At 40.3% G+C, this 21,406-nt stretch overlaps 1 protein-coding gene across 1 annotated transcript in view; it reads left to right on the plus strand.

Moving 5' to 3' along the window:
• Window positions 1-3,014: 3,014 nt before the first annotated feature.
• CLMN (calmin) overlaps window positions 3,015-21,406 on the plus strand; it is a 21,242-nt gene continuing 2,850 nt past the window's right edge. The window contains exons 1-11 of the mRNA XM_010167692.2: window positions 3,015-3,042; window positions 3,443-3,504; window positions 5,866-5,961; window positions 8,078-8,161; window positions 10,901-10,993; window positions 12,288-12,478; window positions 14,283-14,476; window positions 15,443-15,525; window positions 16,820-18,133; window positions 19,166-19,350; window positions 20,902-20,962. Of these exons, the coding sequence (XP_010165994.2) occupies window positions 3,015-3,042; window positions 3,443-3,504; window positions 5,866-5,961; window positions 8,078-8,161; window positions 10,901-10,993; window positions 12,288-12,478; window positions 14,283-14,476; window positions 15,443-15,525; window positions 16,820-18,133; window positions 19,166-19,350; window positions 20,902-20,962 (2,391 nt within the window). The remainder of the gene's footprint in view (window positions 3,043-3,442; window positions 3,505-5,865; window positions 5,962-8,077; window positions 8,162-10,900; window positions 10,994-12,287; window positions 12,479-14,282; window positions 14,477-15,442; window positions 15,526-16,819; window positions 18,134-19,165; window positions 19,351-20,901; window positions 20,963-21,406) is intronic.

A 21,406-nucleotide genomic window follows, 5' to 3' on the forward strand; every position in this document is an offset into this window, starting at 1 on the left:
TTTCTAGGCTGCTGGGGAAGAAAATGGTGCCACAAAGGGAAGCAGCCAAACTTTCTTGTCCATAACGTCTTAACCTTCAGTTTGCCCAAGTGGTTTTAGATCTAGCTTAGTTATACTCTGTGACAATTTAGTGGCCTTTGCCATAAGATTTGACAAACCAGAATTTATATCTTTGTGAATATTTATTTGCAAACTGACTAGAGTGCAGATGCTGTGGCTGAGCCATATTCTGCCAAATTCTGCTGTCCTCTAGGACACAGTTGTGGGACAGAGGACTGTATGGGTTATGCAGTAGGCTCATCATCCTGCCAGTGGACCTTTTCCTTCTCTAGAAGTTTCTTCCCCTCTAAATTATTGCAGCTAACACCTGTCAGTGCCTTACCTGTGCACTTTGATAGAAATACCATATCCCTGCAACACCTTAGACCCTACTGTGAAAGCATATAGTAGCTGAGCTTATTGGAAGAGTATGGAAGACCCAGCTTCTGTGTGGTGGTCAAGTTTTCTCTTTATAATTTTTCTCTCATGTCAAAGACTGAGTTGAGCTGAACCAAAATGGCAGTCCCTAACTTTTTGCTACCTTCCAGCATTATATCTTTGAATCCAACTCTCACAGCAGGCATCCTTCTTTTCCAGCATAGGATTTGTGTGCAGGCTGGCCATATGGTGTGTGTAATTATTATTTTATAATGGTGTTATCGCTCTCTAGCTGCCCAGTAAACCCAGTGCAGTTTCAGTAAACTAGGTACATCAGCATAGGAACTTTAGACTTGAATGATTTTCTTCACTTTTATGCAACAGTAGGTGTGAAGGAAAAAAAAAAATATTCAATTTAATTTATAGAAATGGTATAAAGTTTATAGAGTCTCTACAATCGTCTCAGATTAAAAGGTTGTGGAGAAGAGGGACTGCACTGAAACTGGGAGGTCCACAAAGCTAGAGAAGAATAACAGTTAAAGGCACATGTCAGTAAATGTCTGCGCTGAGCTTTTCCCATTAACCCTACCATCGGGCATATGGACTGCATTAGGGGTCTGTCTGCCTTAGGGATTTTATAAGCACGTTTCCTCCCTTTTCCTCTTCCCCATCCAGTTAGTAATGCTTTAGACTATTACAGAGTCTAATGGTGTCCGTTCTGGGGTCATCGTTCTTACTGGAAAGAGGCTGTTTGCTGTAGAAATGTTCACTGATTACTGTCAGAAACGTGTATGTATGCAAGTGCTTTCCAGAATGTGCCTGGGGTTTTTTTCTGGCATGTGAGCTTCCTGAAGCAGTAATACCAGCTTGGCCCGCCCATCCTTTCAGGCATATGTGCAACGCTGATTTGCATCAGTGGCAGAATTTCTGCAGCAAAAATTAGGAGCCAATATGTGCTCAGTTTTATAGATGATCTGTAAATAAACACAGCTCTCTTTGCATCCTTATTTACCCTGAAAATGAAGGTTGCCAAAGAGACTGGTGAAAAATAGGACCTGAAACCGAGAAACCAAGGCTCTGATGAAATCGGGAAACATTAATTTTACTTCTGTTTACCCTTCCGTGTTTCCTCTTTGATTTTGGTCGACACTGGAAGTCTATATAGCCAGCCCATTTGCTAAGGTTTCATGTCCTGCCCGAAATCTGGCACTACCCATCTGAGCATCCCTGGGCGTTTGACAGGCTTAACAAAGAGGTGGCCCCGTTGCTTGCCGCTAGCTCCTGTGCCCGTTCACCCTTCTCTTTTGCACCAACACGTGTATTTGAACAAAAATAAGTATATCTGAGAACAGATTTGGCTTAACATTAACCTCCACCCACCCTCAAAAGTTAATTTTAACAGATCGATTGTGGAAGTTACGCCCTCGGTGACACAAGGCACTTCTGCTGCTCAGACGTGGATGTATGAGTGCATGGAAAGCCAGTTCTTGGGTGAAGGTGCCAAAGGAAGGGAAGCCCAAGAAAGATGTGACACGTCTCTTAGTTTATTGTACTTTGAGATTTGTAGGTGGTAAATGCTGTGGGTTTTTTACAGGTATTCTGGAGGCCTATTGTAATTTACAGTTTCATTTGTAGAGAGCTGTTTCAAATCTGTGCACATTCTTCTAAGATATTTGAAAAGAAAAGCCAACAGCAATAATTAGTTTGGCATTTTCCATGTTTTCTAAAGCATTTAAGGGGCAATGACCTTTTTTTTTTTTACCAATCTTACATAAAATCAAGTTTTACAGGAGTAAGAGGACTTAAACGGCCTGACTGGCCATCAGTGACAGATGTAATTCATGCTGAAAGCTCTATTCCAATATATCAAAATAAGGAAAACTATTATATGTATGATTAGAGGCTGCTTACCCTTCAGTTAAAATTATCAAAAAGAACAATATTAAAATTTGATTTACAGAAGCTACTACTTAGCCTATAATTAGTCTGACCGATAAAAACAAAACAGACTTTTACACAATGTGATTTCCCAGTAGATAGATTAGCTATTTTTGTAGGGCTGAAGAAACACAAAATGGTTTTAAAATAAATTTTATATGCTCTTTGAGTAAATTGAAATACAGCATATAACTAGTTTTAATGTTTTTTGTTCATATATTGCCAAATTTCCTTAATTCAAGGGAAATTTGAGAACCACTTGAGAATAATTGTCTCTAAAATGAAATATTACTTTGTCAGTCTACTTCATTTATATTAAATATATGGTTTACTTTTTATATTAGAAGGTAGACGAAAGTGGGTCAGTAATATGATTCCTCTTGCACGTTTGCTGTAGTTCACTATGGAAGTGGATTCAGGAAATGGAAGATGTGATTAAAACCTCTTCAGCTGGCCCAAGAGCTATTTGTACAGCACCTAGCATACAGCACTTCTGGCAAGGAACAAGCACTTCTTGTCTTATTGCAATGTAAATAAAATGGTTCTTCAATATAGGGACTTGGAATTTTGATTTTAAATGCACTAGTTAGGAGTTTGTGAAGATGAGGTTTGATGAGGTTTTTCCATTCATAAGAATGAAGACAAAATTGTGTTGGCTAATGCGGTCCCGTTTCCTTGTGCATGCAAGTAAGTACATTGGAATCCATGCCAGCCCAACTGGCATGAAAGTGTCAGAGCAATAATCCTATAAATTGACATAGAAGGCTCAGAGACTAACGTCACTTGAGAGCTGTGCACAACACATAAATGTTCACGCCTCAAAAGCTACATTGGAGACTGCAAAACTAAGGGAGATTTCTTCCTATGTCCTTTAGAATGCATCTACAAGTGTATGGCTCATGTCTGGGCAAAGAAATTTAATAAAACATCATAGCTCAACCTTTTATCTCCTGATTTTGGACATACTTGTTTTATTCACGGGACTCGTATGAATTCTGATTTTTTTGTGCATCAGGTTTTTGAAATTTCTTCCCAGCTTTCCCTCTCTGGAAACTTAAGTGCCGCTTTTTGTTTCTGATATTTCTAGTGGAACGGGAAAATGTACAGAAGAGGACCTTTACCAGATGGATAAACCTACATTTGGGAAAGGTAAGACTGACAGTCTTGATCTTGAGATACAAGAACACAACCATAGACAGTTTGCATTTAATTACTGTTAACATAGTTAAAATTGGAAACAAAGTTAACTTCTGTGCCTACGGGGTTTGGAGGAGAATGAGGGGAAGCTGAAAGCAGGTTACTGGCTAACTGAAATTGCTTTTCAGGCACATCGAAGGCTTGTCTGGCTTTAGTTCATCTCAGGTGCATTTAAGTCTTTAATGCTACTGACTGTTACCAGGAGGCTAGAATTTTCCCATAGAATGTACCCACCTAAAATCAAATGTGGTTGAGGCTGCTCTGAGGTGATGATGACTTTGTTCTTCTTGGGACTGGAAATTCAAACATCTGAGGCATCCCAGCCAAAGACATGTTCTTCAGAGCAAGGCTTCATCCTAGATCTGCAGATGGGAAACATTAATTCCTTGTCAGTCATGTTTGGGGGGGGGGCTCTATGATGGGATCTTTATATATCCACTTACATTAGAGAGCTAATTTTTGGACATCACTTCATATTTTTAAGATATAATTGCTTCCTAATCACACCATAGTATGGCTATTAAACCTAATTTACCAGTCTTACTGATAAGTATTGATAAGTACTAACTCTCCTGAGTAGTCTGCCATCCAGAGAATGATTTTTCTGCTGTTGAGGATGAAAAGAGAAGAAAAAAAAAAAATCTTAATGTTACTGAGACAGCAGCAGTGCTTAGTGGAGAATCAAGGAATGAGACCAGCTTCCTGATCTAGATAAAGTCCTAACTTGGACTGGAGTTTGAGCTTCACAGTGCTTTTAGTATCTGTGGCTCTCACAGGAAAATCAGAATGAGGCTAGTTGGAAATATTTTGACTAGCAATTGCTCTCAGAGGTCTCTCAGAACAAAGACAGTGTTACGTGATGCCTTCATGAATCAGGCTCTAGGGCTTTAAACTAACTGCAATTTTGGAAGTTGTCAAAAAGGGTTGTCAAATATGTGACTGTGGAGAAGGTCTTTGATTTACAGAAGGAATTAGATAATGAAAAAGACTGTAGGGTGTTGTTAATTCTGCTGTGCCAAGCATATGAAGTCTTAGAAACTTTATGGGCAGGTGAACTGTTTTCTCTGGAGTGCATACAATTTTTTTTCCTCTCTGATTCAACAAAGAAAAACACTTTTCTGAAGAAAAGGCAAAATTCTGCTGATATATTAATGATTTTCCTGGAAGCGGCATAATAAACATACCCATGTAAATAATAAGAGCTTCGCTAAAGCGCTCTCTAATTACTGCTGATTCCCTGAGGACACCCACTGAGGAAGGTGGCTTCTGCCTTTATCCTCAAAGAAGCACTTGTTGCATAGTGGCATCTTTCTTTTAAAGGCAGCAGTAAAGTCATCTTCTTGTACTTCTTCAGGAAACTTACGGTGTGGTGTGTCCCCTTTTGGAGCAGACTATCCCATTTGGGTCATCTTTTGCGAGGAGCTGGCTCTGCTGGTTATGGGATAATTGGGAGTGGTCTGCATCTTCCAAGTTCTGGTTGTTCATAAGTACTGAAAGAATAAAAAAGGTTTGGGTTTGGGGCTTTCAGAGAGGTTATTTAATTTTGAAAGGAACAATACCTTGCTAGATTAAAGACTAGTAATGACAATGTGTGGTCCCAGTTTGCCAGAAGCAGTGCTTTATCGAACAGTGCTGCTTTGCCCAACCATAGATAAAAAGATTGGGCTCTTTAGGGACACATGAGTGAGTGACACCCAAACAGAGCGTAATTGCTGCAGCTGAGACTACCCCTAAGGGCTGAGCTGACTTGGCTGTGTGCCTCACAGCACACACATCATCAGACATCTCAGTGAAGTGAGGAGACAGGTCCTTTTGGAGGAGTTTGCTGAGAAGAGAGAGACACAATACCAGAAGTTGCTATTTAAAGTACTTAGGAAATGCCGAGAAACAGAATGGCACCACCAGAAACCTGACAGAGGAGACAGGACATTGTGGCCCGCTGGATCGCGGGTTTATTTCAGCATAACAGGGGATTTGCTTCTGCTGAACTTGTCTTAGTCTGAGGGATCAGCACCTAACCCTTGGGTGGTCACTTCCTAGGCAGAGTTTAGGGTTGGGGTGAGATTCTGTTATGGGAAACCTGGAACAAGTCCTTGTCTGATCTCAATAACATGAGTACTACATCTCAGTTTTAGCTCAGATACTCGGATAGAATTGCCACTGATGTGGAGAGTAGTCAGCCCTTTCTTCCTTCAGGCTAAGATTCATTTCTAGTATCTCTGTTTTGTAAAATTCTCCTTCTTACTGTCTGAAATCATGGTGACTTACGAAGCAGCACTGCTTTAAAAGCTACCTGGTTTCTTTTCTTCACAGTGCAAGCCTCCTCTGAAAGTAAAAGACCTGTTTATTGATATACAAGATGGCAAAATCTTGATGGCGCTACTGGAAGTCCTGTCAGGACAAAAGCTGGTATGTATACAAGAAAGAGAAACATCCATAGGTATGGAGCTCTGTATGTTTCAAGCAACAATGTATGGACATCCAGAGAATTGGGGAGAATTTGGTCCTGTGTCTTGGGTATAGTAATAAGCATTTCAGCAACTTTATTGTGACTTTCCTTCATTCTGTTACAGGCTGGTTGTAACTGTCCTGAGTTGTAACTTAGTTTTCAAGGAAATACAAAACAATGAGGTGTAAATGGTGTGTGATCAGTGTAAATGTGCCTACCCATCAGGTTTTTTAAGGCTTTAATACATTAATGCTCACATATTCCATTTGGAGATCACCCAAGTCACATTACCAAGGAAGGATATATTGCTGTATTATTTCTTTAATCCAGAAATTCTGTTTCTATTTTGCCTAAGATCATTATGATGGTTAGTAGGTCTGCTGATGCTTGATGTAATTGTGAATTTAGTTCTGGTATCCTGGCTCAGGTTTCATTAGTTTACTAGTTTACTACTTTTTACAAGTTTCAGGTTTCATTAGTCTTACTGATATGGCCTAAATCAGAAGGGCAAAGCTGCACTTATCAGAATCTTCTTCTCTCCTCCTTTCTTTCTAAGACCTGTAGAAATTGCCACAGATCAGAAATGGAAACACCCAGTGCAAATATAAATGATCAATTACAGTTGACTTTAATGTTTTATTTTATCATGTACTCTCTTCTGCGTGGGTATCACACTTGGGTAAGAGGAGAGACCTGTTCTGCAGCCGTCTCACCACTGCAGGTGCACCTGGTGATGCTCTGTGGTGACTGAACCAGCTGCATAGTGCAGCATGAATGGCCACTGTGGTCACACATTCAGAACCACCTGTTTTTAATATTCTTGCAGTTTTAGGGAGCTGTGGCAGAAGCACTGTACTCCGCTCTCGTAAGGCCCCACCTGGAGTACTGTGTCCAGTTCTGGAGCCCCCAACACAAGAGAGACATGGACCTGTTAGAATGAGTCCAGAGGAGACCACGAGGATGATCCAAGGGCTGGAGCACCTCTCCTATGAGGACAGACTGAGAGAGTTGGGGCTGTTCAGCCTGGAAAAGAGAAGGCTCCAGTGAGATCTTACAGTGGCCTTCCAGTGCCTGAAGGAGCTACAAGAAAGCTGGGGAGGGACTATTTACAAAGGCAGGTAGTGACAGAACAAGGGAAAATGACTTTAAGCTGAGAGAGGGTAGGTTTAGATTAGATATTAGGAAGAAATTCTTTCCTGTGAGGGTGGTGAGACATTGGAACAGGTTGCCCAGAGAAGCTGTGCCTGCTCCTCCCTGGAAGTGTTCAAGTGTTCAAGGCCAGGTTGGATGAGGCTTTGAGCAACCTGGTCTAGTGGAAGGGGTCCCTGCTCTTGGCAGGGGGGGTGGGACTAGGGGACACTTTAGGTCCCTTCCAACCCAAACTATTCTCTGATTCTATAAGCAGCAGTGTCTCTGTGTGCATTCAGATTGCATTGAGAGACAGGCTGGAAAGGAACTGAAGGGGAATCCCATCCCTAGGCTGTGCCCCGGGAGGTCAGGGAGAAGGGCAAGAGAGGAGGTAAGGGCAGCTGGCCAACCTTGTTGCGCTGGCAGTTAGGCGTTCTGCACACATGTGATAAGAACAGTGTGCCAAAGCGGAATTGCAGGGAGACAGGCGTGCAACAGATCTGTTTAATTTCTACCACAATGAAGGCTTCTACCTCCCACCTGCCTGTGCCTGCCTGCTGCGAGAACGGCTCACGCTTCCTAATAAGCATCATCAAATTTTATTCAAGAAAAAAAAAAAATCTATTATTTTGAATTTTCACGTAAATTTGATCCTGTGACTAAATGTAATTCGGGAGCAATTACATAAGTAATCAACATGGCAGGTCCAAGGGAGTGATAACATCTGGAGAGCAGGAAAGCTGGTTGCTAACCCTGTTTTGCTACACCAAGGACAGGCAGATGATGTAGTTGAAGCACTTTACTGATCAGAAAAGGTGGCAATAATTTTATATAGGTAGATTTCCTTAGCTTTATTTTGCCTCTGTGTTTGTAGGTTTTTTAAACTTTGTATGTAGTGGTGAATAATTCCACCATTTCTAAAAAGAGTGTGGCTCTTATTTTTTCTAGATGCATGAATACAAATCTTCAACCCATCGCATTTTTCGTTTGAACAACATAGCCAAAGCACTTAAATTCCTGGAGGACAGTAATGTGAGTATTTTCAAAGGCTCGTCTTAATATCTTCTCTTGATGTATATTACAAATTGTAATTGATGTAATTGTAACTAGTCTGATGTGCTGCATGTACGTAAGAGGAATGTACCACTGAAAGGCACTGTGGCTTACCTTAGCAGCAAGGCTGAAAAGTCACATAAAAAGGCATAATGAGAACACCTACAGAGTCTTAGACAAGGATTATTTGTTCATTTTATAATGTAAAAGTTCAACAGGATTAAATGATCAGGAACTCCATATTAAAAGAAAATAAAAAGAAATGCAATTAATCTTTATGAACTGGGTCTTAGTGGCTTTACTTCAGTCATGCTGAATGTAGATGACTTTCCTTCCTTTCATCAGAAATACTTTCAGTATTACAGATCATGTATTTACCAGGTAAACTGCTGCATCAGCTGATCATGAGTCAAAGGCATGAGAAAATTAAATCTGAGAACATGACATAAATGCATAATTCCAGGAATGAAAACCCTGTAAGGATATAACTTCCCTCATAGTCAGTGTGGCACTACTGCAACATCACTTCCTACAGTTTTAAGCGACCAAGCAAGATCAGATGCCGTAGCTTGACATGAGTCAGTCCTTTTTTTATTTCCCCCATTAGGGCTTTGTTCTAAAGCCCTGTGGATGTGGCCGGTGTCTCAAAACTCTCTGCTCTTGAAAAGTGTTGAGAAGAAATGGTGTTAAGAGAAGTCCCAGCCTCACAACTCATATATGTGGTATAGCTCTTTAGAAAGAGAAAAATCGAACTATGTCCTATAAAGGACTACAGCATTCTTGCTGTATGAAAGATCTTTTTATCTAGTATAAAAATAAAATTTTGCAACTTCTCCACTATACCATCTGGGAAAAAAATGTAATTGATGATCCTATTAACTCCAGGGTGCAAGTACTCTATAGGGTTTAAACTTTATAGGTAAGGAGGGATCTGGTGTGTGTGTAGAGACAAAACCCTGCCTTGTGTGGAATGCCACAACAGCAACTGATGTCACTTTGCTGCTTCCCTGCAATGAGCTTAGATCCCGAAGTAGTGCAAGTCATGCAGAAGAGTCACTGCAAGCCCAGTGCAGGGGTGAGTATGATGAGAGGCCTTAGTGGATCTCTTACAACCTGGTAGAATTGGGAGGTTTAACCTCCTTTGTCTTTTTACCCAGGAGAGGCTGTGAAAGGTCAAGAAATTGTCCATTAACTTCCAGATGTTCCAGTCTCCTTTTGGAAAATCCACTAGTGGGGACTGCTCTGGCCCTAAACATGTATGTCTACATGTCCTGCTGTAGAACTGCTAAGAAATATTTTAGAAGTTCTCAGATTTCTTATCATTTTCCCAGTTGATGCTTTCTGTCCAAATCCAGCTAAGGCCCATTGTCATAGATGAGATTTTTTTCTCTCTGTTGATATCAGTGCATTGCAGAGCTGCAGCTGAAGCATGTCTGGTTGCCAGGACCTTGCTAGGAGACAACCTAGAACCTAAATGAGCAAGGCCAGGCAGGAGGAGCCTTGGACAGGTGGTCTTTTAGTGGTGCTAAAACACCTAGTTTCCTAAGGATTTTGTGTTTCCTTAAGAGTAAGCAGCCAGTATCTTATAGCCAGGTATCTCTACTGGGCTGGGGTCTGACAAACATAAGCAGCAGTAAGAGGACAGAGCTGACACTGACAGCAGTCTAATGAAAAATGCTACTTGCTCCCCATTTTGGAGAAACAGCTATTCAAACGTACTAGGTCTTAAAGGTTTTCCCATGCCAAATACCTTGGAGCTAGCAAGAAATCTGTGCCTTGAAATAGACAGCTAGAGGTGTTTTCTTGCTAAGATTGAAAACTGTTGTGCAAACCACTAGATAAAAAGTTATTTTGCTTTCCTTTTTTCAGTTAAACCAAACCGGTTAGTGAAGGGTGGTGATGAAAGTGTTGGCAAAATGCCTTGGCTGCCAAGAGCTTCAGGGTTAGATATTAAACCACAATGGGTGGAACTTGTCAGCGTACGCTTCTGTGGAACTGGGGCAGCAGGGTAAAGCACTGCTAAGTGATTCATCATGTACAGGATTTCTCTGTGATAAATGGGCTGTATGCTGGGCTTTAACTCGTTCTGGGTGCCATGTACAGTACTGACAGCTTCCTTGCTTTCTCCCTCCTCCATGACCTTTGCCAAAACCAAGTCTGTGTTTTCTGAGGGAATAACGGCCTGGTGTTACCAGGTAGAAGAAAACACAGTGTGGGAAAGTCTAGAGTTTGCATGGATTAGGCAACCCTATCCTTTGCTGCCTGATTTAATCAGAACTCTGTGACAAGCTGTGCAAGGTGAGATAAGCAAGGAGGAAGGAGACACATAGCAAAACAGAAGTAAGCAGATCTTATTAGGATTTTCATTTTTGTATGAGAATTGACTCTCTACTTTCTAAGAATAGGACCCACTGGAGTGGCAACCATCTTGTTCCATTTTTGTATGGAGGAAACACATTTGTGGTCCTGAGGATGCAGAAGTGGGCTCACTTCTGTTCTGCAGACTATGCTGGGGGCTTGACATAAGAGTTCCATGAGCAGGGTGGTTGTTATCAGGGCAAATTATCATTAACGCAAGATTTCAGTCTTGCGTTTAGCTGGCCAGTCTGTGGCAGAAGTGTTGTGGACATATCCAGTAGTCTCAGTTGAAGCCAGTGCATTTTTTGCATTTACCTTGCTTCTTTGAATTTGGCTCTGAATTTATGATCTCTTCTACAGGTAAAGCTTGTTAGCATCGATGCAGCAGAAATAGCAGATGGAAATTCCTCTCTGGTACTTGGACTAATATGGAATATAATCTTGTTTTTTCAGGTAATAAAACTTGAATACTTCAATCATAAGTGAACAGTCTTCATCGTATCAATCTATTCCAGCTGAATACTGATTTTTAAATTGATTTTTAATCCTAAAGAACATAATTAAGCATGCTAAACCTGAGCTTTTCCCTCTTAATATAAACTAATTTTATACCCGCAGCTGCTTTCATTTTACTTCATTGGACCTATTTTGCTGTAAATAGGAGACAATTTAAGCCCTCGTTTGACTTGGACCAGAATTAGAGCTTCAAATTACTACTTCCCCTTCTCTCCTGTGCCTTCTCAGGGTTCTGCTCTGGATTCCCTGGATCTGAACCAATGTCTCGGGTTTGGTTCCAGGTCACAGTTTATTTTCAATAACCTTTTCTGGATTTGGTCCAATGAGGTGGGAAATTCTGTGTAGAACCACTGATCTCCAGAGACTTACTCAACAGGGCAAAAATTCACAACTGATGTAGAGGGCCAAATGAAAATCTTGAAGGGCTTGGAACTGATAAAACTGATTTGAGCCTGAAAATTGAATTAGCTCCAGGCTTAGTTTATAACTGCTCCCTAATCTACATGTATTTTGAAAATGTCCTTCTAGACCATACCAAATTCTAATGAACAGAGAGAGATGGAGGGAAGGTTTCTGCAACTCTCATAAGACGTGAGGCTCTTTCATTCTCTTGGACTCATTTCTAAACTGGCTGCTGGTTTAAAAAATAATCTCTGTCTTGAAGGTGCAGTGAGGCTTCTCTCCCTGGCTGAGCTCCTCAGGCTGAACGTTGGTGCACAGCACCAGTTTGGCCAGACAGACTGGAAGCAGAGGTAGTGTGACCAGGATCTGTTGTCCCAGCAGCAGAGGGCATGGGGGACCTAAAAGCAGCAGAGTGAATAATTTGGACTCAGATACCAATGCTGACCAGGACAGAGTGCTGCTGCAGGTCACCATTTCTTGACTAAAAATATTTCATTCAATTGAGTCTTGTGAAGAGAAAGAACAATTTCAGTTAAAGTAACTTTTCTTTCAAGGACACGTTTCTTTGCTTTTTGTTTACTACAACTTTGCTCAGTTCAGCCTTAACTGATACCTTGCCCTTTCTGTTTCCTGGGGTTGCCAGCTGGGCTGCTGCTGGCTGACACGCCTGTGCAATACAAGTTGAGAGTTATAATGGACAAGTCTATAATTACCTCTTAAAATCCAGTTACGGCGCTGCTGTCTTTGAAGTCTGCATGAAAACAAACACCGAGTTCTCTGTGCAGGCAGTGTTAAACCAGAGCACTGCGTGTTTTGCCTTTTATTACAGATTAAGGAGCTGACAGGTAACCTCAACAGGAACTCCTCCTCCTCCAGCCTGTCCTCCGGGCCCAGCGGTCCAGAGTCAGACACGTCCCACCCCAGCACTCCCAGCATGGAGCGAAGCATGTCTGTTACAGTGAAGGATCAGCGGAAAGCCATCAGAGCCCTTTTAATCTGGGTTCAGAGGAAAACCAGAAAGTAAGCTAACAAACCCTCGTGGAAAAATGTGTTTTGCCACCTGCCCTTTTGAAACTGAATCTCATTTCTCTCTCCTGCCCCATGTGTGCATTACCCTGCACCGTGGCTTCTTCTGCTTTTGAAGATTGCAGGCACAAGGTCTCTGCAGGGGGATCTGTCACTATGGCCATGTGTCTACAGTGGCTGTATGACCTTGAAGCTATGTGTGCTGCTGGCTTCATGGCTGGTGTTAAATGTTAACTTGCACTAATTTCCTTGGTGCTGTGTAAAATGGGATTGTTCCCTCCTCCCCCTACCCCCTCGCTTTCTTGCAGTCTGTTTAGTATCTTTTGATAATTAAAGGATAGGCATAAACAAGGGGTGAACTGAAAAAATAGATTTATTGAAAGACTTTGGCAACAGCCTTTTCAATTAAGCAGCAGCCCTGAGGCAGCTTCTCTGTGTGCTTCAGAGTGCCTTGAAGGATAGAGCCCCTTTTAGAGTCCATCTTTCCTCAGAAGAGGGAAAGGAGGTGAATCTTAGGTCGCTTCTTATGAATGTGTAACATCTGGGTCCATTTCCATTGCTCGACACATCTCTCTCCTCTTTAATAAAAACCAGTTCTTTCACCAAAGCATTTTGTCTAGTAATGCTTTAACCTGGCAGAGTTACTGTCAGGTTAAAAAACCTCAGTGTAAGATGTCTAGTGCACATGTAAATGCTTGCAGTGTATTTTACATATATTGTTATCTGAAGCAATGATTGCCAGAGAGCTTTGAAGAGGGCATGGATCAAACTTACTTGTATAAGTTGGATAGCTGAATATTTGGCATTTTTGTCTGTTGGTGGATTTGTATGTCCAAATCTGCCTGTGAACACAAATGTTCTGTGTCTAGTGCTGAAGATACAGATTTACATCTTAAATACTTGGTCTTCTGGGCCACATTATCTGTTGGTTATCTCCAGTGAAGCTAAGGGTACTTGCTGTGCAGGTAAACTTGTTCCATTGAGATCTGTAGTTCACTGCTGCCAGTGAAGACCATAGGGGAAGCACAGTTTTAGTCCCAAATAATGCTGATAATGTCACTAACAGGGAGGCATTACAAGGAAAGTGAGGACCAGAGGAGTAAAGGCCATAGACTTTCTAGTCCAGTCAAAGAGTCAAATTGAAATCATCTAATAGGAGAAAATTGTTCTTGCAACTGCACTCTTAAAAAACATAATAGCGTCATTATAATCCTATTATATCCAGGATCTGTGCAGTCATCTGTGCAGAGTTTTGTATTCTGGGGCTGTATTTCATTGCAAGTTTGGTGATTGTTTTTTCCTCCAAAACTTTGGGCATGTAACACACTTGTGGTTTATACATACACTGACACCATTTGCATTTGGCAAAGCACAATTTTCTGTTATAGAAGGCCAAGTACACAGGAATGTGAATAATTTATGTTTATGTTTTTAAATACTTAAGTGTTGGCAGTCTTCCCAAGCTATGGCATTAAAATGCTGGAGAGCAACAGAAACAGGAGTCACAGAGACATTTGGTTTTGTGAATGTTAAAAGTGGTTGATGAGTTCTTGAGGGCTTTGTTTTTACTAACTACTTCCTACAAGCAGGTTGATGTCAGCTGTTAGTCACACTGATCCAGTTTGTGAATCCGTATGGATGTATTTTGTGTATCTCAAAATCCCAAAAGATCTCAAATATGACTAGCGCAACTCAGCAACCTTACTTTTAATTATCAGGAGTCTTTGGAAATGATGATGCCTTTACTTTGGATTTTGTAACACAACCACCCATGTAAACCGTATGTAATTCTGTTCAGGTACGGTGTTGCAGTTCAGGACTTTGCCAGCAGCTGGAGGAGTGGCCTTGCTTTCTTAGCAGTCATAAAAGCAATAGACTGTACTTTGGTAGACATGAAGCAAGCACTGGAGAAATCGGCTCGAGAAAACCTGGAGGATGCTTTCAGCATAGCACAAAATAAGCTGGGTGTTCCTCGGCTCCTAGAACCAGAAGGTAAAACTCCTCCATCAGCTCTGTTGGGTAACATTCAAACTATAATGAATTCATGAATATTGCATTGTAGTACCTACCAAAAACCTCCCAGCAATTAAGCTGTTGATGTGATCAGTGTGTTGGGCTGATTGATAAGAAAAATAAAAATGAATTGGTCACTGGCTTGTAGTCATGTGCTTCCAGTCATATTTGTAAGCTCCTTGGGGGCACAGATCTTACCATAGTTTTAGCTATGTACACTGGTCCTGTTTAATATTTAGATGCTATGTGACATCTGCATTACTAGCACCATTACTGCACCAATCACCACCCTGTTGTGCTGGGAGGTGTCCCAGTGCATTAGCACCATTTCGTAATGCCTACAGTCTGCAGAGACTAAATGTCACTCCAGGATGAAGTGTGCCAGTCTGCCATACCAGGAAAATGGGTAGATACCTATTCAAATGTCTTTGCGTCTCTCAGATTTTTCCTTTACAATGCATGCTTATCTCTTTATATACACTTATATATGTAAAAATAAGCATATATATGTGTATATAAATGGAGCTGCTTCTTGTAGTCTTTTTTACTGAACTCTACTAGACGGGTATTAGGTATTGATTTTATGACTGAAAGCACAGACTGGTTATTTGTCCTTTCATGGATCACCTGTTAGAAGACTGGGCCATCCTACTGCAAATAAACCTCTGTGCTGCCACTCAACAAGATCACTGTCTAATGACAATATGAAGTTGGATGAAAAGGGACCCTGATCAGGGTTGGCTATGTGTTTGGAAACAGGAAAAAATTAATGCAAGTAAAATGTTGAGAACTTTAAAGTACCATCAACAGTGCAAAGGATTCCACCCTCTCAGATCTGTCAGAAAAAGAAAAGCATCTGTAGATGTTATTTCTCTCATTATAAAGGCAGGATAAATGTCTGATGGTTTGTTCCTCTGCTAGAGCCCCTTGTGTCTGTCTCCATAGATATCATGGTGGAATCACCTGATGAACAGTCAATTGTGACATATGTGGCACAATTTCTGGAGCACTTCCCGGAGCTGGAAGGGGTATGTGTTTACTCCTACATCACATAATATTTTTAATTAGCTTTGCTACTTTGCTATATTAGTTTCAAAATAAGGCTGAAATACATCCCTTCATCTATGATGATTCATTGAACTTTGAATTTTATTTTGACGTCTGTCTTCTCAAGTTTGAGGACCATAATCACTCAGAATTTCACAGGTATCAGACACAAGATACCAGAGGCTGAATCCTGTCAACGTAGCAGTCAAAAGCAGTCATTGTAAGCATGAAATAAACTGCAGCTTAAAGGACCAGGACTCTAGTGCAGACTTTATAAAAAATAAATAATTGAGGAGCAAGCAGGGACTGACAGTGTCAGGGAATTACAAAGGTCTTTTGGAGAAACAGAGGATAAATTTATAGAGGAATTAAAGGATAGGATACAGAAAACTCAAGGAAAGATGGGAAGTTCCAGGAACTGGAAAAGAGATCGTAGAATCATAGAACAGTTTGGGCTGGAATTGACCTTAAAGATCATCTAGTTCCAACCCCCTGCCACGAGCAGGAACACCAAAGAGATCTGTATAAGTTGAAAAACTGTTCTGGAGGCTGCTTGTACTTCCAGTACCTAGTTCAACATAGTCTTTTTGGTTTGAAAGGGTTCCCGAGGGACTCTGTGTCCCTCAAGTATGTGGGCAAGTTTTTCTGCTAGAGTATATACACATAAATGATGGTTCCTACACGAAAAGCATTTCCTCTCATTCCTCTTGACTGAATGTTCCAGTTGGTATGTGTTTTTGTAGCTTATAAAATTGGTGGGAATTACTAAAATCACTGGAATTAAAATTATTATGATAATGTAGTTACTATTATTAGATTAGATGAGCAATAATGGATCATTTTAATGGACAAAGAAAAAGCCTAATTTTTTTTTTTAAAATACAGTCTGTTGAAATGGAACATTAATATATTTCACAGCAGATTTAGTGGACTTGTTAGGTTTATTTTATTCCCAGGTCTTGGGATTGTGTCAAAAAGCCAAGTCAGTTGTCTCTACAGGTGCAGCAGGGAGAGCTGAATACATTAACAACTGAGGAGTAGGCTTGTCTGCCTTCTCATCTTCCTGTACAAGTGGCTTCTTGATGTTGAGCTTTATTCAAGTCACTTGACATGCCAAATTGGTTTCCCTACTTTCAGAATAAGTGAGTCATTAACTGACCATTCACAAGGTAATGGGGTGATGGGCTAGGTAGTTATACTTTCTGTAGTGTTTGGGAAAAGTAAAATGGTATCTGAGGTACGATTTGTCTTTTAATGGTGCATTATCACTTACAGGAAGACTTTACAGATCCTGACAAGGAGCTTCCAATTGAGTCCACATATGTCCACATCAAAGACTCACCTTCAGAAAAGGAAGGCAGAATCTTGATTTTAAGTGAAAGTCAAGAAAGCATGTATACTGTTAATCATGAAAGGAGTTATCCTGCTCCTCCAAAGGTTCATATTCATGACACCCCTGAGAGAATGCCATCAGAAACTGTTCCTGAAAAATGTAATGGGAAATTGAGTCAAGTGTTAGATGATTCCCAGGAAATGTCTGAAGAGGAGCCTCAGAGGCCTACCTCACTGAAAATTACAGGATCTGTCAGTTTTGAATCCAGTTCTTCTTGGGAGGTTCTAAGTGATAAATTCATGCCAGGTGAAGGGGGCATATCCAATGATCCACTGAAACAGAACGATGACCTTTCTCCAGCTGTTCTGACAGATCAGAAAAATTCTGTTGACTCTTTTGAAGACTACTCTGAAGAATTAACTAAAGAAACCTCTACTGAATATGACAATGAAACTAAGAGCCTTTCAGCCAACACTTCTTCTTTGAGTCCATTATCCTGGACTTCAGGTATACTTACAGATGAATCTATAAATAAAGCAGAAGAGACCAAACCCCAGACTTCGATTCTTTTTCCAGAAGATACCTCAAGACAAGAAGATACTCAAAAGTATGTTCTTCATCTTCTAAATGAGGAAATACTGAAACTTCCACAAAATGAACATACAAAACAATCACCTGTCTTTGAGACAATAGAAGTTAACCATTGTTCACTGAATGGTTCTAATCTCAAAAGCCAAGAACTATCTACACAGCATGAAACATCTGATGACTCTCTCTCAGATGTACCTAAAAATTCAGAGGACCTTGACAGTGGTGATGAAGTTGAGTCTTCAGCTGAAGTGCTACCTAGTTCTTCTAAAGTATCTGTAATACCCCACAATCTCTTTTATTATCCACATTATAATGTTCCCATATCAGCAGTTTTGGATGCTTACCTTGAGCCTTGTATTGAAGGTTATGATACTGGAAATGACAAAGTTTCTTCTGAAACAGTAATGGATGTTTTACATGAGAAGGGCTTGCCAGAACAGAACTACAAGGAAGATGCTTCAGAGCCAGACTTAGGGAATAAACCAGGTGTCCCTCCATCAGAAATGGATACTGAGAATGGTGAGGAGGAAACAACAGATATTAACAGTCACATGAATTCTTCCGATGAAAAAGAAGTGCCATTACTAGTAGAAGAGTTAGAAATTGAAAAAGAGGGCAAAAAGGCCACCAACCATCAAGATTCCACTATTCCACAACATCCTGAGGTATTTTATTTTTTTATTACCAGCATTTCTGTGTGTATATATGGGGGATTAGCATCTGACCTCAGTGGTTTTCATTTGCTTTAATTTTGCAATGCTTTGGAGAAATACGTAAAATGTACTTGGTTTCCTGTCCCGTAACAGTTTGCCACAGCCCTCTACTGGAATGAATGGAATTGCAGATCCCTGAGAAGATCTGACATTAAAAGAGAGAATAAGCCCTAATACTAATAGTACTGCAAAAAATGTGAATTTTAATTATCTTTTAAAGTAGTCTTAGGATCCTATAATCCCTAGGATTATAAATTATCACAGAGTGTATTTTTAGTAATTTATAATGAGTTGAACAGAAAGTAGTATTGCTGATATAGAAAGAATACAGACAAAAGTCATTTTTGTCTGAATCTAAGTAAGTATGCCTACAAAAACTTAAATCAGTTTGAGTGGGATAAATTACATGGGTAAAATGAAGGCTTGTCTACACTGGAGGAGGAGAAAGAAAGGGCATTTTTGGTAATTATTCTGTGTATTGGATTTAGGTAATTAGCTACTGCATCTCTTCTTGCAGACACTTATTTTGAGTTGTCTTACACGTTTTCCAGCACAGTAATTTTAGACAGTATTTTTCAGGACTTAGTCTCTATTTAATGTTACTCTACATGTTGCTTAGACAAGTTGCTTGGACATGTTTTGGTCCTGACACTTAGTAGAACAGTGAAGTCAATTTGCTGTTAGCTTCAAAGACTAATTGGGGATAGATTAAAAAAAGTCTTAGTGGATTAGTTCAAAGAGCCATGTCATGTCATGACTTCTCATATAAAAAGAACTGACAACTAATTGTATGTATGATGATACTTTATAGCTCAATGTATCCAAAATTATTTTCAAGTAATGAATTGCTTGTTATTCTTGTTAGTGAAACTTTCAATCTCATACTACATGCAATTTAGCACCTGAGTAGGCTACACCACTAAGGTATTTGGAAGGGTGGAGAATCAGTCTTGTTGTCTACTGCAAAACTTTTCTTAATTTCAGCAGGCCATAGTAGAACATCTGGAGGATTTATCAACAGCCACAGAGATACCAGAAAAAAGTACTAACAGAGAGGAAAAAGGGAAAAATGTGATCAAAGCAGAAGACTTACAGATCTCAGAAGTTGACATTACTACTCTGTCACAAGATGAACTGGATGAAATTACTGATTGTCAGGAATTTACCAGGTATTTCGCATTAACTTTGTCTTACATATATCTAACTGGTGTGAATGCCTAGTCTTCTGAAGTGTGCCCTGATCATTAGATGTTTCTTGTAGAGTTCTTTTAGGAGCAGTGTATTGGGACTTCTTGGCTTCTTCCTGTGTTTCTCTTAAACACGTCGAGTGATTCAGTGCCAATGGGATGTGATTTGACTTTGCTATACAAACTTTGCTACACAAAACCCAACTGGAACCCCAGTGCATTTTGAACATGGCAGTGTTATATCTGTTTTTCCAAGAGAAAGATTGTTTTGTAACATACACGAAATAATTCATGTGCATTGTGATACTATGACACTGCTTAATTCCAACAGATATTTGCTGGCTTTTTTTTCTGTCAATGAACAAGTGAACAAGAGTGTGGTAGGTTGATCTTGGCTAGCCACCAGGTGCCCACCAAGCCATTCTCTTACTCCCCATACTCAGCAGGATAGAGGGAGGAAGTAAGATGACAAACTCGTGGGTCGAGGTAAAGGCAGTAAATTAAAAAAAACAAAGGCCACATGTGGAAGCCAAGCAAAGGGAGAGAAAAAAAAGAAAAAAACACATTTATTCTCTACTTCCTATCAGCAGGTGATGTCCATCCACTTCCTGGGAAGTAAGGCCTCAGTAGGTGTACTGGTTGCTTCAGAAGACAAATGCCATAATAATGAGAGTGTGTATGTGTCTGTGTCCCTTTGCCAGCTTCCTCCTTTCTCTTAGCTGTTATTGCTGAGCAGAACGTCATATGGTATGGAATATCCCTTTGGTCAGTTTGGGTCTGTTGTCCCAGCTGTGTCCCTTCCCAGCCTCTTGCCCACCCCCAGCCTACTGACCTTTGGGGCAGGAGGGGTTGGAGAGACGGCCTTGGTGCTGTGCGAGCACTGCTCAGCAATAGCCAAAACAGTGGTGTGTTACCAGCACCATTCTAGCTCCAAATACAAAGCCCAACACTATAGGGGCTGCTCTAGGGCAAGTTAACTGCACCCCAGCCAGACCCAGCAGAGACACTCAGCTAATTTTACTCCGTTCACTTCTGTTCCCTCTTATGTTCTAATTTAGTTCTTAAGTAATGTATTTCAGTGGGACACCAACTGTAATTTGTTGATGCTTATCACTATACACTCTAATGAATTTGAAAGAACTTGATTAGAAAAAACCCATTGTCTCCTTCAAGTTTTCTGTTCCCTTCAAGGTCTGTCAATTTTTTATTTATATAGACAGCCATAAAACCTGGGGTGTACTCTCACTTAAATGTAAAAGATGTCAAAGATGCAAAAACCCTATCAGATACCATTTTTCAGAAAAGATTCCAATTTAAGCATATGGATTTTGTATTGTGGGTCAGATTTTGCCAAAGCTTTTTCTTATAATGGTTACTGATAAATTCAAGTCCATATTCTAATACATGCAACAATGCATATTTGTGGTTTTGCGTAGCTTAAAACTAGCATGTGCAATTGCAGTGTCTCTCTTTGAAGTCAAAACAAAACTTAGATTTATGAATTTTAAAACTTTGTTTTTGCATACATTTCAGAACCACTAACAGTGATTCTAACATATATCTCCGAAAAAGATCTCCTAATACTTCTGAGGAGGTAAGTACGTGGATATTTACCTATCGGTCTTTCTTTATTTCTCTTAAACTCCAAAGGTTCACATACTATAAAGGGTCTATTCTACAGATAAACTCTGTGATAATACAAAAGTCCTGTGACTTGGAGTAATTTTAGCGCCAAAACCAGGCATAGCTGGAAAGCTTTATTGAACTCTCCTAAATATATGCAACTGAACCTTATTGAACCTTGAACAAACCCACAAAGGAGTACCTAATATTACAATTAAATATTTGTAACTTTGATGCTTAATTTGTCATTACTGTATAGCTGCCACATTTCACTTCTTTGAAACTGCCTTTACTTGCTGCTCCAGTTTCTTCTAGTTTGTGCGTTCTCTGTAGGTATGTCAGCATACTGGTCACAGCCCTGCAAAAATGCTGGATGTCTCTTGAAGTGCACTTTTGACAAAAGATTGGGCTCTTT

This window comes from Antrostomus carolinensis, unplaced genomic scaffold, assembly GCF_000700745.2.
Source record: "Antrostomus carolinensis isolate BGI_N321 unplaced genomic scaffold, ASM70074v2 scaffold21565, whole genome shotgun sequence".
NCBI classification, from domain to species: Eukaryota; Metazoa; Chordata; class Aves; order Caprimulgiformes; family Caprimulgidae; genus Antrostomus; species Antrostomus carolinensis.